Source organism: Embiotoca jacksoni, unplaced genomic scaffold (genome assembly GCF_022577435.1).
Source record: "Embiotoca jacksoni isolate LCO1_2020_lvr unplaced genomic scaffold, fEmbJac1.0.p SCAF_7, whole genome shotgun sequence".
Classification (NCBI taxonomy): domain Eukaryota; kingdom Metazoa; phylum Chordata; class Actinopteri; family Embiotocidae; genus Embiotoca; species Embiotoca jacksoni.
In genome coordinates, this window is record NW_027185425.1 from 14282359 (window position 1) to 14294866 (window position 12508).

Sequence of the window (12508 nt, forward strand, 5' to 3'; positions counted from 1 at the left end):
GACTGTCAGTAGAAGAAGAAAAAGGAAGAAGAGAAGAAAAGAATAACAGTAAGTGGGAGCTTTTTCTATTTTGAAATATTACAATGATCAGTGCAGCGGATTTGGCTTTTATACAGTTGTCATCAGTAATATATGGCTGTATGGAGTGCTGTCGGTCCTGAATGGGAACGTGACCTCGCGTACCCTCGAGTAAATCTCCTACTTCCTGTGATTCCCATCTGCACACAAACATGGATTTATTAGCCTCATGAAAATTCTTCTTGCGTGCATGTGAGTGCACATGCTTGAACAAAAAATGCGTATGTGCACGTGGATTCAGTGCGAAAAGCTCGACCCATCAGGGTCTCTGATTTTCTCACAGCGTGTAGCCAAAACAATCAGGCCCTTGGCAGAGCGGAGGAGAAAACAGGCAGACGGAGCAAAGAGAATCACTTCAGTATCCCCCAGCCTCTGGCAGCACGGGGCACCTTTATAACCTGAAAACAATTACACTATTACCAAGCTTCCCAAACCACCGGCTCAAACACGCTCCCAGCGGATTCAGCTGCTCTGTGTTGTTTTGATTTACTGCACACACTTACCTCTCCTCCCGCGCAAGCCGGGCCTCCTCCATTTTATCCACATAGTCGCGGCTGTGAGAGACACACACACACACACACACACAAGCAGAGAATTTTAAAAGATAATAATCATACCCTCGGCAGACCTGCCAGTGTGAATGTTTGCACATCGTGCACGCAAGCAGTTAAAGAACTGGTGTGACCCAGAGTTAAACCCCTTAAACATTTTTTCTGTTTTGTCTCGACATTGATTCATACTTTTCACTTTTATTTCTCACTTATTGTTCTGTAATTACAAACGTATACTTTATGATTTTTAAACTTTATACTGCGTGAATATACGTGTCTGACCACACTCCATTTAGGATTGTTTCCAGTCGTTGCACCCTAAATGGGTTCATTTTGAAAGTACTGGAGCAGCCTTTAACCAATCAGCATTGATCACTGTAAACTGCATATTGTGCGCTGAAACTCTACCACTGCCGCCATCGTTGGAACTACTTCAATGACATCACACTTAGCAACCCCGACTGGTCGCTGATTGGTCGGCCCTTCGACGTGGCAGAGCGAACCTTAATGTGAGCAGCGTCTCCAGAGTATAACCACAGCAATGACTGAAGCCGTGAGCAATAATCAGGCAGAACCAGGCTAGCTTATCTTAGCATAACGACTGCAAACACTGCATGTATAATGTGTTCAGAAGGCTGAAGGGTCTGATAAAAGACGATTTTAAGTTGCATTTCAGTTTCTTTGGAAACTTACCAGTTCTAGGTCTAAATATCTCATTGTCTTTTTATGGATGTACAATACTGTCCTGCTTTAAGTTTCAAATCAATTTCAGTTTTATTGAACTTTTCTCTCATCTCAAAGTGCCTAGGCCTCGTTCAGAAGCAAAGCTAGCGATGCCTCACTTGTGCTTGTTCCTCTCCTCTCTTTCGATCTTCTGCAGTCTCTCCTCTCTCTCCACACGGCGGCGCTCTCGCTCGGCCGCCAGAGATTCCTGGTGTTGTCTGTACGAGGAGGACAGAAGACCTCCCAAAGCGGGCCTGAAGGAGAGAGTGACACAGAACGTTTCCTTTGTTTCTTCCCAGGCATTTTCTCTTCGTTATTATTGATTACGTTGCCATAAAAAAAATGTCCTCGTTCTACAATCAATGTTTTTTTTCGTCTGCTAGTTTCTGCTGCACTACTGTGATAGACGGCTAAAACACAACACACGGTCCTTACGAACGCAAAACTTCTAAATGTTTAAGAATATATGTAACACACCATAATTTATGTATTACGGTATCTGAGAAACTATGTGCTGAGTCACCAGAGAGCTGAGATCACATTCACTTCAGTATGTCATCACCATGAGGCTCCACACAGTTCACAGTCCATATTTGTACAAGTGTTCATACAAACACAGCTGAATATGTGCTTGTATGTGAACCCGTTTACGGTACAGCAGTGTGTATTTTAAGGATGTTTGCATATGTGGGGGGCTCACCTGGAGCTGGTAGGTGTACTTGGGGTGCTCAGAGAGGAGTAGGACATGAGACCTCCATTCCTGGGGGGGAAGTGGGGAGGGAGGAGAAGAGGAGGGTGAGAAAAGTGAGTGACTTCTCCAGTCGTCCGTGTAACACGACACTACATCGACTAACCGTCAGTGAAAAACGTGCGGCGAGAAGCGAGTGTGACACCTTGCTAGATAACAGGAATGCTGTTGGTGCAACACTGCAGTGACCCTAGTTAGTAAGTGCTGGGGTGTTGGATCTGTTATGTTTCTGGAAAATTCCAGGCAAGGTATCTGTGCTCACTTGCAGTGCTCTGTGAATCTGAAAAGACGCTTTGTTTACCGCGACAAGCCATTCAGCCAGAGCAGACAACAGCTTTCTTTTTTAAGCTACTGGTATGTTATCTGAGCTTCTGGTACCACACGTACAATAACAAGAGGTGCAGTAGTGCAAAGGTAAGAGCCAAAGCGCGTAGACTAATTTTAAGCACATTAGTATCAGATTCCTCTTAATAATAGTTGAACAAAAATATTTTAATTTCAAGTTATGTACATATCAGGTGTGAGTCATAAAAGGGGCGATCAAAAAGTTCAAAAACTGTTCCTGTTGCGCGCCAACAATGTGCAACACTGCGATGTGCACGGAGCAGGGGGAAGCAATAACACACACACATTTTTGTGACCACTGGTACGTGCATACTAGCGAGTTCAACGAAGATATGAAACATGAAAAGAAAGCACACATCATATTTTGTGTCAGAGTTTTGGGGAACAGAAAGAAGTCGCAGGTAGAAAATTCTGGGATGGACGATTGTGTTGTTGAGGGCGAGGAACTTCTGCATTTTAAACACACTGTGGAGCAGGCATGTTGTCATGTGCCTTCAAGCCACAGTTCAGGTTGTTTGCGCGAAACCATTTCATGCAGAGGCCTTAGAACTTCACATTAGTACCTGGTGTTGACTGTCTGACCCTGGTGGATGAATTCACGGTGCACAACCCCGCAAATGTTAACCCACCTGGTTGCACTCCTGACATGATGCACCTTCTTCAGTCTTGGACAGTGATGTTCTGCCCCTCTTGAAACATGAATACCACTCAACAACACCTCTGCAGGATCATCATTCAATGCTGTCGGCTTTCTGAAGCATTTCAAGTGTCTCTGTTTCCGATTTCCAGAGTCTGACACAAAATTTGATGTGTACGCATTCTGTTCAAGTTCATGTTGAAATCGCCAGTGTGCACACTAGTGGTAACAAAAACGTGTGTAACTCAGGTGCCGATGTTGATCAAGTGACATAACTTTGAATATTAAAGTTATAGTTGCCCCTTGCTCCATACATTACAGTGCTGCGCTCAGTTTACATGCAGCAGAAAAAGTCTTAGAACTTTTTTAAGTCCAACCCAGCAAGAAAAAAAAAATCGCACACAACATTACTATATCTACAATATCAAAGTTGACGGGGATCGGAGAACGTAAGGATGAGAGAATGCAAAGTTCTATTAAAGTGATCAAACTACGAAGAAAGGAAAGACTACAAAGACATACAGGTGAAGAGTTGGAAGAGGCATCTTTGCAAACACTACAGTACGTCAGCAGTTCTTGAAAAGAGGGGGAAGCCAAAGTGGGGAGTGAAAACAAGTGAGGACTATCGATGCAGTGGCAGAACTAAGAAGAGATTCCGTATGTGAAGGAATGATAGGTGATAATAAGAGTGTTGACTGACTCAAGGTGAGAAGCTGTGAGGTCACAGAACTGAAAATAAAACTGGTGAAAAGGGGAGGTGATGAATAACAAAAGTGGTGCAAAGAGATCCAAGCTGGTGCCGACATAAAAGCCAGAAACAGAAGTGGAAACTGGAAAAGTAGAACGTCGAAGAGACAGAAGGAAGGAAAGCTTCCTGAATGAATTGGTGACTGCCCTCGGCTGTCCGTCTGACCTGGGTGGCGTCGTTTTGGGCGGCTCCTCGCCGGGTTTGGCCTGAGCCGAGCGCGAAGGCTCCTCGTCGAGATCGTACGAGAAGAGATGGAAGGGCGAGTGGGGCAGGTAGGGCAGGCGGTCGGGGGAGGGGCGGGAGCTGCCGCGCGACTGCGGGCTGACCTCTTTGGACGCCGGGATGGTGACAACGGATCTTTTCCTGGCCATCAGGGTGGCCAGGAGGGAGGGCTGGGCCGGGGGGCTGAGAGCGCTGGGGGCGGGGGACGAAGGGGAGGCGGGGGCGGAGGTGGGCGCCGAAGGTGGTTCTGTCCGATTCCTCTGCTCATCCTCTTTTATATGCTCCTTTCTGGAAGTGATGGTGATGGACTGAAGGGTTGTTCTGTGAACGATGGATGGGAGACGTCTAGCCGGGCTACGAACAGAGGGATGGATTGACAGGAATAAGTGGAGAGAAATGGAGAAGTAGTACAAGGTAAACAGGTTACAGGGCGACTGATAGTAAAAACTCCCAGATACACAAGCCACAAGGAGATCAAACCAACCACATATGCAACACAAGGAGACATTTAATGGTCGGTACCTTAACATATAACCTCAAAATGTATACTACATGTTACCACCATGTCCTAAAATACCTGGGGGTGGTCTCATCAGCCCCCTCGTGCTCATCTGAATCAGACTCAGTCACAGGAGTCCCCTCTTCTTCTTCTTCCTCTTCTTCTTCTTCTTCTCCTTCTTCTTCTTCTTCTTCTTCTTCTTCTTCTTCTTCTTCTTCCTCCTCCTCCTCCTCCTCTTTGCCATCGTCACATTCCTCCTCCTCTCTATGGAGGTGGGGTAAGGGGTGGGTAGATGAATGATGGGTGGAACATTTAAGGGAAGGATTGAGGGAGAGATGATGCGATACATAAGAATATAATCATGCAAATGGTGAAAAAAAAATCTCCAGAGACATAAAGTGATGGGACAGAAGACAGGAAAAGATGGAGGGTTTAGATGAGGTTGAGAAGAGTGTTTACAGCTGTGATAGAAAATCACACAAACATTTAAGACACTCGAAGACAACAAACGAAGACATGACATCTGACATAACGAGAAAGAAAAGGATGAAGACGAGAGAAAAACATAGAAATGAAACGGGAGATGAATGAATGATGAATGATTACACACTCCATGCCTCCGGTTAGATAGCTTTACATGCACACAGAGACGAAATAAGATGACATGGAAGGTGGAGAAGGAGCGCTGAGAGGAGGAACTGACTTGGGATCAGTGTCACCGGGCTGTTTTGTCGAGTGAAACCAGATGGCCGTTGTTGCAGTCGAGTCAGTGTGTGCTGCCAGGTGTTGTTCCGCAAGACCAGAGCCATGTGTGTGTGACGAATGGGACGGCCAATAAACTTTTTTTTTTCTATGCATGTGTGCATATCATGAAGCAGGATGTACATAAACAACTTTCACCCATCAAAAAAAACAAAAAACTCATGTAACTGATTCTCACCATATTTTCACGTGTTTTTTTTTTTTTTTAAAGATTCACAGGCGCCCTTGTGTGGTCACATAACACGCTGACAGAAGATGAGGAGGCACATAATGAGAGTGAAAAGAGCCGCAGTGGAGGACAGGACGAAGAGATTTACCTTTGGTAGACAGCTGGAGAGCGATCCACATCGTCTTTTATCATGCACGTACACACAGCACTGAAATGAGCCTGTGCCGGTTTAATAACGCTCGTATTAGATTTACAAGCAAACCCTCGAGGCGTGTGACGCTGCTGATTTTATTTCTTTTAGTGGAGCAGCAGTCTACAGTAGTGTTTCGCCCCAGAAGGAAAACCCACGCTGTGAGTGGCTGTTACAGCATGTACGTGAGGGTCAGAGGTCAAAGAGGTGAGCAGCTGACTGTTTCCTGAGTGATGTTTGAACTTACATGGATGGGAGGAAACCTGACAGCGCTCTGGAGCAGAAAGCGGTACAAGAGTCAGAACTTCTCCTTTGAGATCAGTCAAAACACGTGCATCTCTAACGGGATGACTAAATATCTGACACTACCTGTTATTTTTAATCCCCCTGTGACCGATTAGCTGATAATCTCTCACCTCTCGCTAACGTCCTCGGCTCTGTGTCCGTTGAAAGGCTGGAAGCCGGCTCTCTGTGGGGACGCAGGGCTGCAGGGGGAGGCGTGGCCAGATCGCCCGAGAGAGGCCCTGCGGCTTCGCCTCCTCTCCAGGCCACATTTTTTGTCCGAGCCCGTTGCCTCGTGGCTGGCTCGTCGGCGGTCCCGGCGGCCCGTTGGCAGAGGCTGGCTGTCGTCATCACCGTCTTCGTGCCGCAGGGTCGCCTGGGAAAAAGGTGATCGAGTGTAAAGTGCTGAGAGGTCCACAGAGTCCAACTGCATCATATTCACAGGGCGTGAGCAGCACTTACTCGCTGAGATATGATGTGCAACAAAAAGCAATAATCATTACGTAATATATTCAATGTTTTGTTCATGTGTGTCTCAAACCTCGTAGATGTTGAGCTGCTCCACCAAGTCAAGATCGGTGCCTTTCCGCCCAAGGTGTCTTTGGGTCACTGTCTCCATGCCTTGTTCCTCCAGACCGTCCACCATGTCGTAGAAGGAATCCTGGTCAGGCAGCGCTGCAAGCGTCTGCAGAAAGAAAGGAGACAGATAAATCATCAAGGCCTAACCAAGTTTAACATATTTGATTTTAAACCTTTAATGGCTAAATTCTAAAATATCGCAATGTTGCATATGCAGTCATTTCATTGTGGCTGGGGTGGAAATCCCCTAAAGCAGCACCATTAAAATGTAGTAGTGTAGTTTATATCTTGTGAATAACTGAAGAAATGTAGTAACAAAATCTAAACATGAAATGATTCATCAATGTGGAAAGAAAAGGTGTTTTCAAGTACATGTAGTCATTATTTAAAGCATGTTTTCCCGTATCCAGTACTTAGTGGTATAAAAGTATTCACTATATAAAAGCTTTAGCTATGAATACCTTATTGATGAGGGTCATCGCATAGACCAGCAGCTCTGTGTCCACCCCATCCTTCTCATGCAAGATCTCCAAAGCATTGGACCATGACTTGCAGCCTGGAAATCAGTCCAGTAACATCCATGGAGAAGGTAAAAAATGAAAACATTAGTCACTTAGTTGCTACCCAAACCAACCATCTCTGTACAAACAGAAGACAAACAGAAGAAGCCCCTCAGCAGCTGGTGGCATGTCACGTTGTGTGTACCTCTCTTGGTGTCCACAGAGGTGATGGCTTGTATCAGCAGTGGGGCGTTGGACTCAGAGTACTCCACAAACACCAGCAATAGCTTCAGAGTCGTTTTCACCACCAGGCGAAACTAAAGGGGGGAAATATGACGAAAAAACTAATGTTCCTGTGGATGAAGTTTAGAAAATCTAAAATTGGTATTAGTGTATCCCGATGCATGTGTCCCTAGGGCTTTATCTATGCTGTGCTTCTAGACCTAAAAGTCTTAATGCACGAGATAGATTTAGATTTACATATTGTTTGTTTGTGCGTGTGTGTGTGCTTGTATTACTCTTGTTGTGGGGAAAAGCCCCATAATAAAAAACTAATTGTGCGCAAACTTGGTTTAAAGTTCGGGTAAAGTTAGTTTTAGGTCAAATGTAGGGTACGGGTTACCGACAGGCAAGTAGTGATTATGGTTAGGGTTAAGTCGACAAGAAATTAATTGAAGTCAATGTATTATTCTCTGAATTGCTGGAAATACAAATCTGTGTGTGTGTGTGTGTGTGCCAACAATGGTTTCCCTTCATCAGAACCTGTTCATCATGTTATGTGTGCTTTTGTTTGGATGCCTCAATGTGACTGTTCTCTAACAAGTTTAACACAAGACGGAGGAAGTGTGTTTGCTGCAAACTGTATATACTAAGATTAAACAAATATAATTAAATAATGGATTAAAAACTAGGCACTGGAATCTAGACGCTTCCAAAGATCCAAAACAGACGTGGTCCTTTAGAAAATAATGCAAATAAATACCACAAAACCAACAAAAGTCACCACCCTCTGGTCAGGAGAGAGAATAAAACCAGAAACAGATGTGGTTGTGTGTTTCTTTGGATAAAGGCTAAAAATAATGTTCTCCCAACAATAGATGGTTAGCTCAGAGCTGATGAAAGCCTGCTTGTAGTGTGTGTGACTGTTGTGTTTTTTTTTTTTTTTAGCTCAGCTATACCTTTGAGCCAACAAGAGTGTAGAGCCACTGGATTGTCTCAGGGTGGCCAATCACTCCGTTCATCCCGTCCACGTAGAGCATGATCTGCCCCAGGGCTGAGGAAGGGGGTGGAGAAACAAACATAATGTTAGAGAGACAAAGCCATCAACGACAGAGGGTTTGCTTCCTTATGACAAAAACACAAACAAAGCAGAACAGAAAATGGGAAAGATATATATTATTTTTTCTAAACCTAAGTGCTATTGTTTCCGACAGTTTTTATCATCACAAAAAGAGGCAGCTCATTAGTTGTATGTGTACACTGACTGTATTTACAGGGCATGCGGTCATTTTGCAGAGTAATTTACACAACTATACATAACAAAACCTGTTTACGAGGTTATGAACAAGTAAAAATAAACTTGTTTCCTCCCTGATTTATAGTCAAGCTTGTTGTTGATCGTAAGGCAACCTTTGAGACGTCACAGGAAATAACACTAAGAAATGCTCTTACGAGCATGCACTTTAAAAAAAAATATTTCATTTAAATCCATGCACCTGTTTTTTCACAGCACCTAATCCAAATGATCGGAAAAAAAAAAAAAACTACTTGCAGACTCAATTCAAATTCATTCACTATAATCCCTGTTTTACCAATGTTTAATGATTAGTATTTTCTACGGCACACAGTGTGTTATGCCAAGTTCTGCCTGCCTGCTGAGAATTGCATGCAATTCATGAGATGCTCCTGATACTTTGAAGCATTTGATCGCGACAGTGAGAATTTTATACGTTTCATACACGGCTAAGATGAAATATTAGGAGATTTATTACTTGGCACCAATAATCACTTCTGCTGAATAATGCATTTTTAACGCTCAGTCATGACATTTAAAAACAAAGTTGGGAGACAGGCTGAATTTTACGCCCTACACATTTAAAAACGTTTTAGTCTTACTATCAAACACATACAAAATATTATTGTAAAAATATTAATACTTATACAGTATGAATATTTAGATTAAACAAGGAAATGTAAAGTGTAAATTTCAGATAAATCGTAAAAAATGAAATGCTACTACAGCATCTAATAAAACACAGATGACTCAAAATGCTTAAAACCTACAGACTCAGATCATTTATCATCATTGATGAACCTGATATGAAGATTACATCGTTTTTAAACACTAGGCCTACCACTTTGCCAAATCATTGCAATGTCTGGAGCTGTGCGCGGTCCTGCGAGTTGCATGTAATTCAGACAGGCAGAACTAAGCGGGATACATGGACATCAACTTTGGACAACAGAAAGGGAAAACTCTTGTTTGAAGTTTCAGAATTTCCTGAACATAAAAACGATGAACATTAGTCTCTTGTCCTCTCTTATTTAACACAACCTTTGAACGGGTAATTCTTTCGGCATTGTCTTGTCGTTACTGTATCTCACTCGCTCCCAATGGCCACATATTGCATCAACCTCTTTTCTAACTTCTAAAGCTTCTGAATTAAAAAAAAACAAACATCTGTGCAGATGTGATAGTCTTCTGATTTAACGATAGTATTGTTATTGTTGTTGTTTTGTATTTTTTCCTCTGTATTTGACAAATCATTAATGTTTTACTTTATATAGTTTGAGAAGGTCTGCTCAGCTGATTTACATACAGTGACAAACTGATTAGATGCTGATTTACATTAAAATACATGTAATATGGAGGTTGCATCATAAACATAGATCACAGATCACCGTACAGCATTTTAAGAGTCTCCCGCATCATAATAGCTTTAGACCCACAGTTTCAAAATGAAAGTGAAAGAATGTTGTGTGTGCTGACGTGGAGCCGCTGACTACAAGTTCATGTGACAGCTGTACAGAGTTCACACATCCTGTACTAGAGCAGCAGAGAGCAACTCCCGTCCTCTTTCACCATGTATTTGGACTTGGAGTTAAAATTAGAAGCTTTGTCCTCACTTTTTGGACAGATCATTAAACCTTATGGCACGAAAGAACCATATGCAGTTGCACACGCAGCAAACATTTTATCTGTTGGCGAATTTTTTGTCAACACACTCATCGGGAAACCAAGTCCTTATGTACAGGAATTTTTCATCAATGCGGAAGAATTCTTCGACAAACAGTATGACTTCGACTTCAGTGAACTCCCCGAAGAGACTCCGTGTGTGAGAGGTAATGAGCCATACGAGCGCCCAAAAGGTTGGTACCGCATGGGCTTAAAAGTGAGAGGTAAATACCCAGATGGAGACACCTGGCTGGGCCCCAATGGGTGGAGGAGTAACTCTGTACCCGGAGAATGGCCTGTTTCTTTTCATGGAACAAGCTTAGATGGAGCCAACGGCATCATCAAAAGCCACTACACAGCAGGATCTCGACAGGCCTACGGAAGAGGAATCTACTCAACACCAGACATACACGTTGCTGAGAAAGAAGACTATGCAAAGAGCTTCACATCGAAGAAGACGGGGAAGCATTACAAAGTGATCCTGCAAAATCGAATCAATCCTCAAAAGAGACAGATTTGCCAGAGAGCCGACTACTGGCTCATTCCTGTTGCTGAAGGAACATCTGCCGACGAGGAGAAGCGGATCGTGGAGAGCTCTCTTCGGCCTTACGGCATTCTTATCAAGGAAATGTAATGATTAAGATGGCGAAGCCTGGTCATGACGAGAACGACAAGGACGACGAGGACAATGAGTACGACGAGGACAACGAGCACGACGAGGACGACGAGGACTTTGAATTTTGGGTTTGGAATATCAAAGTCTTTGATATATCAATTAGCAGTGACCACTTCTGTCAGAATTTCTGGTGTTTGGAGGCATGTTGTGTGCGTCACTCTTGAAATGATGAACCCACAAATGAAAGTCATTTACAGGACCTGAAAACCTATTTTCTTTATTTGCTTCTTATTACTGTATTTGTTCAAACAATTTTCAAAATTTTAATAATTTTGCTGTTTTATACAAAATATTTCTGTCAGCTTTTGTCTGTACTTTTCTCAGTGAAGGGAAATCAGCTGCATTACTGCAAGACAGGAAACTGTTGATGAGCCGCCACCCACAGTTCAGTTTCCTGTCAATCCCTTCATCAAAAATAACTTAGGTTGCTTTCAGTATATACAGCTTTTATTTAGAATTAGAATTTTAAGTCTTTTACTTTAAACAATTTTTTTTGAGTGTTCGCTGTTATAGAGAAATGCTGACATTTACAGTGATTAAGAAGTTGTGAGGGAGTCACTGAGGATCTATTATTTTTTTAATGGTGCAGTTACATCTTTAACATATCTGGATTCCTTGTTACATCTGACCAATGTGTCTTTTACCTACAGTTATTACTGTATATAAATAAAGTATAACATTTTCTGTCATGACTCCATTTTAATTGTCAATTGACACCGACCAAAGAGGTGTCATGCACAACTGCGCAAACTGCACAAAGAAAATATATCATATTCCAAATTACTTGCTAAGATATGAATGAGGATGTGTCTTCACACAGAGTTATTATTTGCAACTGAGATGGCATATTTTGAGTTGTTGTGAGAGACATATGATCAAAATCAGAAAATGGAATTAATATAGAAATACTTAAATATATTGTTTTCCACTTCACAGAAAGAGGTCTGTTGATAGTTTAATATGCACATTATGGTTCATATATAATTCTCACTGAATAAGCTTCAAACTAAAGAGTCATAAAAGCAGTATCTGCTTCCTCCCATTATTTATTGTGAAGCTTTCTGTAGTTGATCGCAAGACATGAGGGGCTGATGTCACTTACAGGAAATAACAGAGAAATGCTCTTACATGCACTTTAAAAAAAACAAAAAAACAATTTCATTAAAAGCAGTGCACCTATGGGAACAACTATGTCCCTCAATTATGTATTTACAATTCATGTGCTAAATGCAGGGCAAATTGGCACTCGAACATCTAACATTTCAGTGAAAAGAAAGGGACAGAAACAGGAAGAAAGACTGAGATTGAGTGTCGGTGAGAGAGAGAGTGACAGTGACTACTGTGTAAACGGAAGTACTGAAGAGACAGGAAACCCTGTTTGCATTAACGTTTGTACAAACACACTGAAAGGCAGAATCGTCAGCGACCAGCGTGGGTGACTAAGTGACTCCCTACATGGTAGTCAATGCTGATTGGTTTAGGGCTGCTCCAATAGTTTCAAAGTCAAACTGAGGTCTCCGGCCATAATGGTGCAACAACAGGTAACGATTCCTTACAGTGGTGTGAAAAAGTGTTTGCCCCCTTCCTGATTTCCAATTATTTTGCATGTCTGTCACACTTAAAT

The 12508-nt window shown here is 42.6% G+C and overlaps 2 protein-coding genes across 5 annotated transcripts in view; one reads left to right on the forward strand and one right to left on the reverse strand.

The window, feature by feature from the left end:
* fhod3a (formin homology 2 domain containing 3a) overlaps positions 1-12508 on the reverse strand; it is a 60039-nt gene that overhangs the window by 14940 nt on the left and 32591 nt on the right. For 2 of the 4 annotated variants that reach the window (XM_069175881.1, XM_069175880.1), the window contains exons 6-16: positions 8212-8306; positions 7239-7350; positions 6995-7089; positions 6496-6639; positions 6089-6330; positions 5920-5946; positions 4630-4815; positions 3996-4406; positions 2053-2112; positions 1472-1606; positions 582-632 (exon numbers count right to left, since the gene is read on the reverse strand). In XM_069175881.1, the coding sequence (XP_069031982.1) occupies positions 582-632; positions 1472-1606; positions 2053-2112; positions 3996-4406; positions 4630-4815; positions 5920-5946; positions 6089-6330; positions 6496-6639; positions 6995-7089; positions 7239-7350; positions 8212-8306 (1558 nt within the window). The remainder of the gene's footprint in view (positions 1-581; positions 633-1471; positions 1607-2052; positions 2113-3995; positions 4407-4629; positions 4816-5919; positions 5947-6088; positions 6331-6495; positions 6640-6994; positions 7090-7238; positions 7351-8211; positions 8307-12508) is intronic. The other 2 variants (XM_069175882.1, XM_069175883.1) reach the window with 2 other exon arrangements.
* LOC138214523 (uncharacterized) lies at positions 10089-11568 on the forward strand. Its single transcript, XM_069176223.1, has one exon. It carries the CDS (start codon positions 10117-10119, stop codon positions 10840-10842), a length of 726 nt encoding a protein of 241 aa, XP_069032324.1. The 5' UTR covers positions 10089-10116; the 3' UTR covers positions 10843-11568.

Excerpts from the sequence above, each read along its gene's own strand:
- LOC138214523 (XM_069176223.1), top strand. The coding sequence starts at position 10,117 with ATGTATTTGGACTTGGAGTTAAAATTAGAAGCTTTGTCCTCACTTTTT.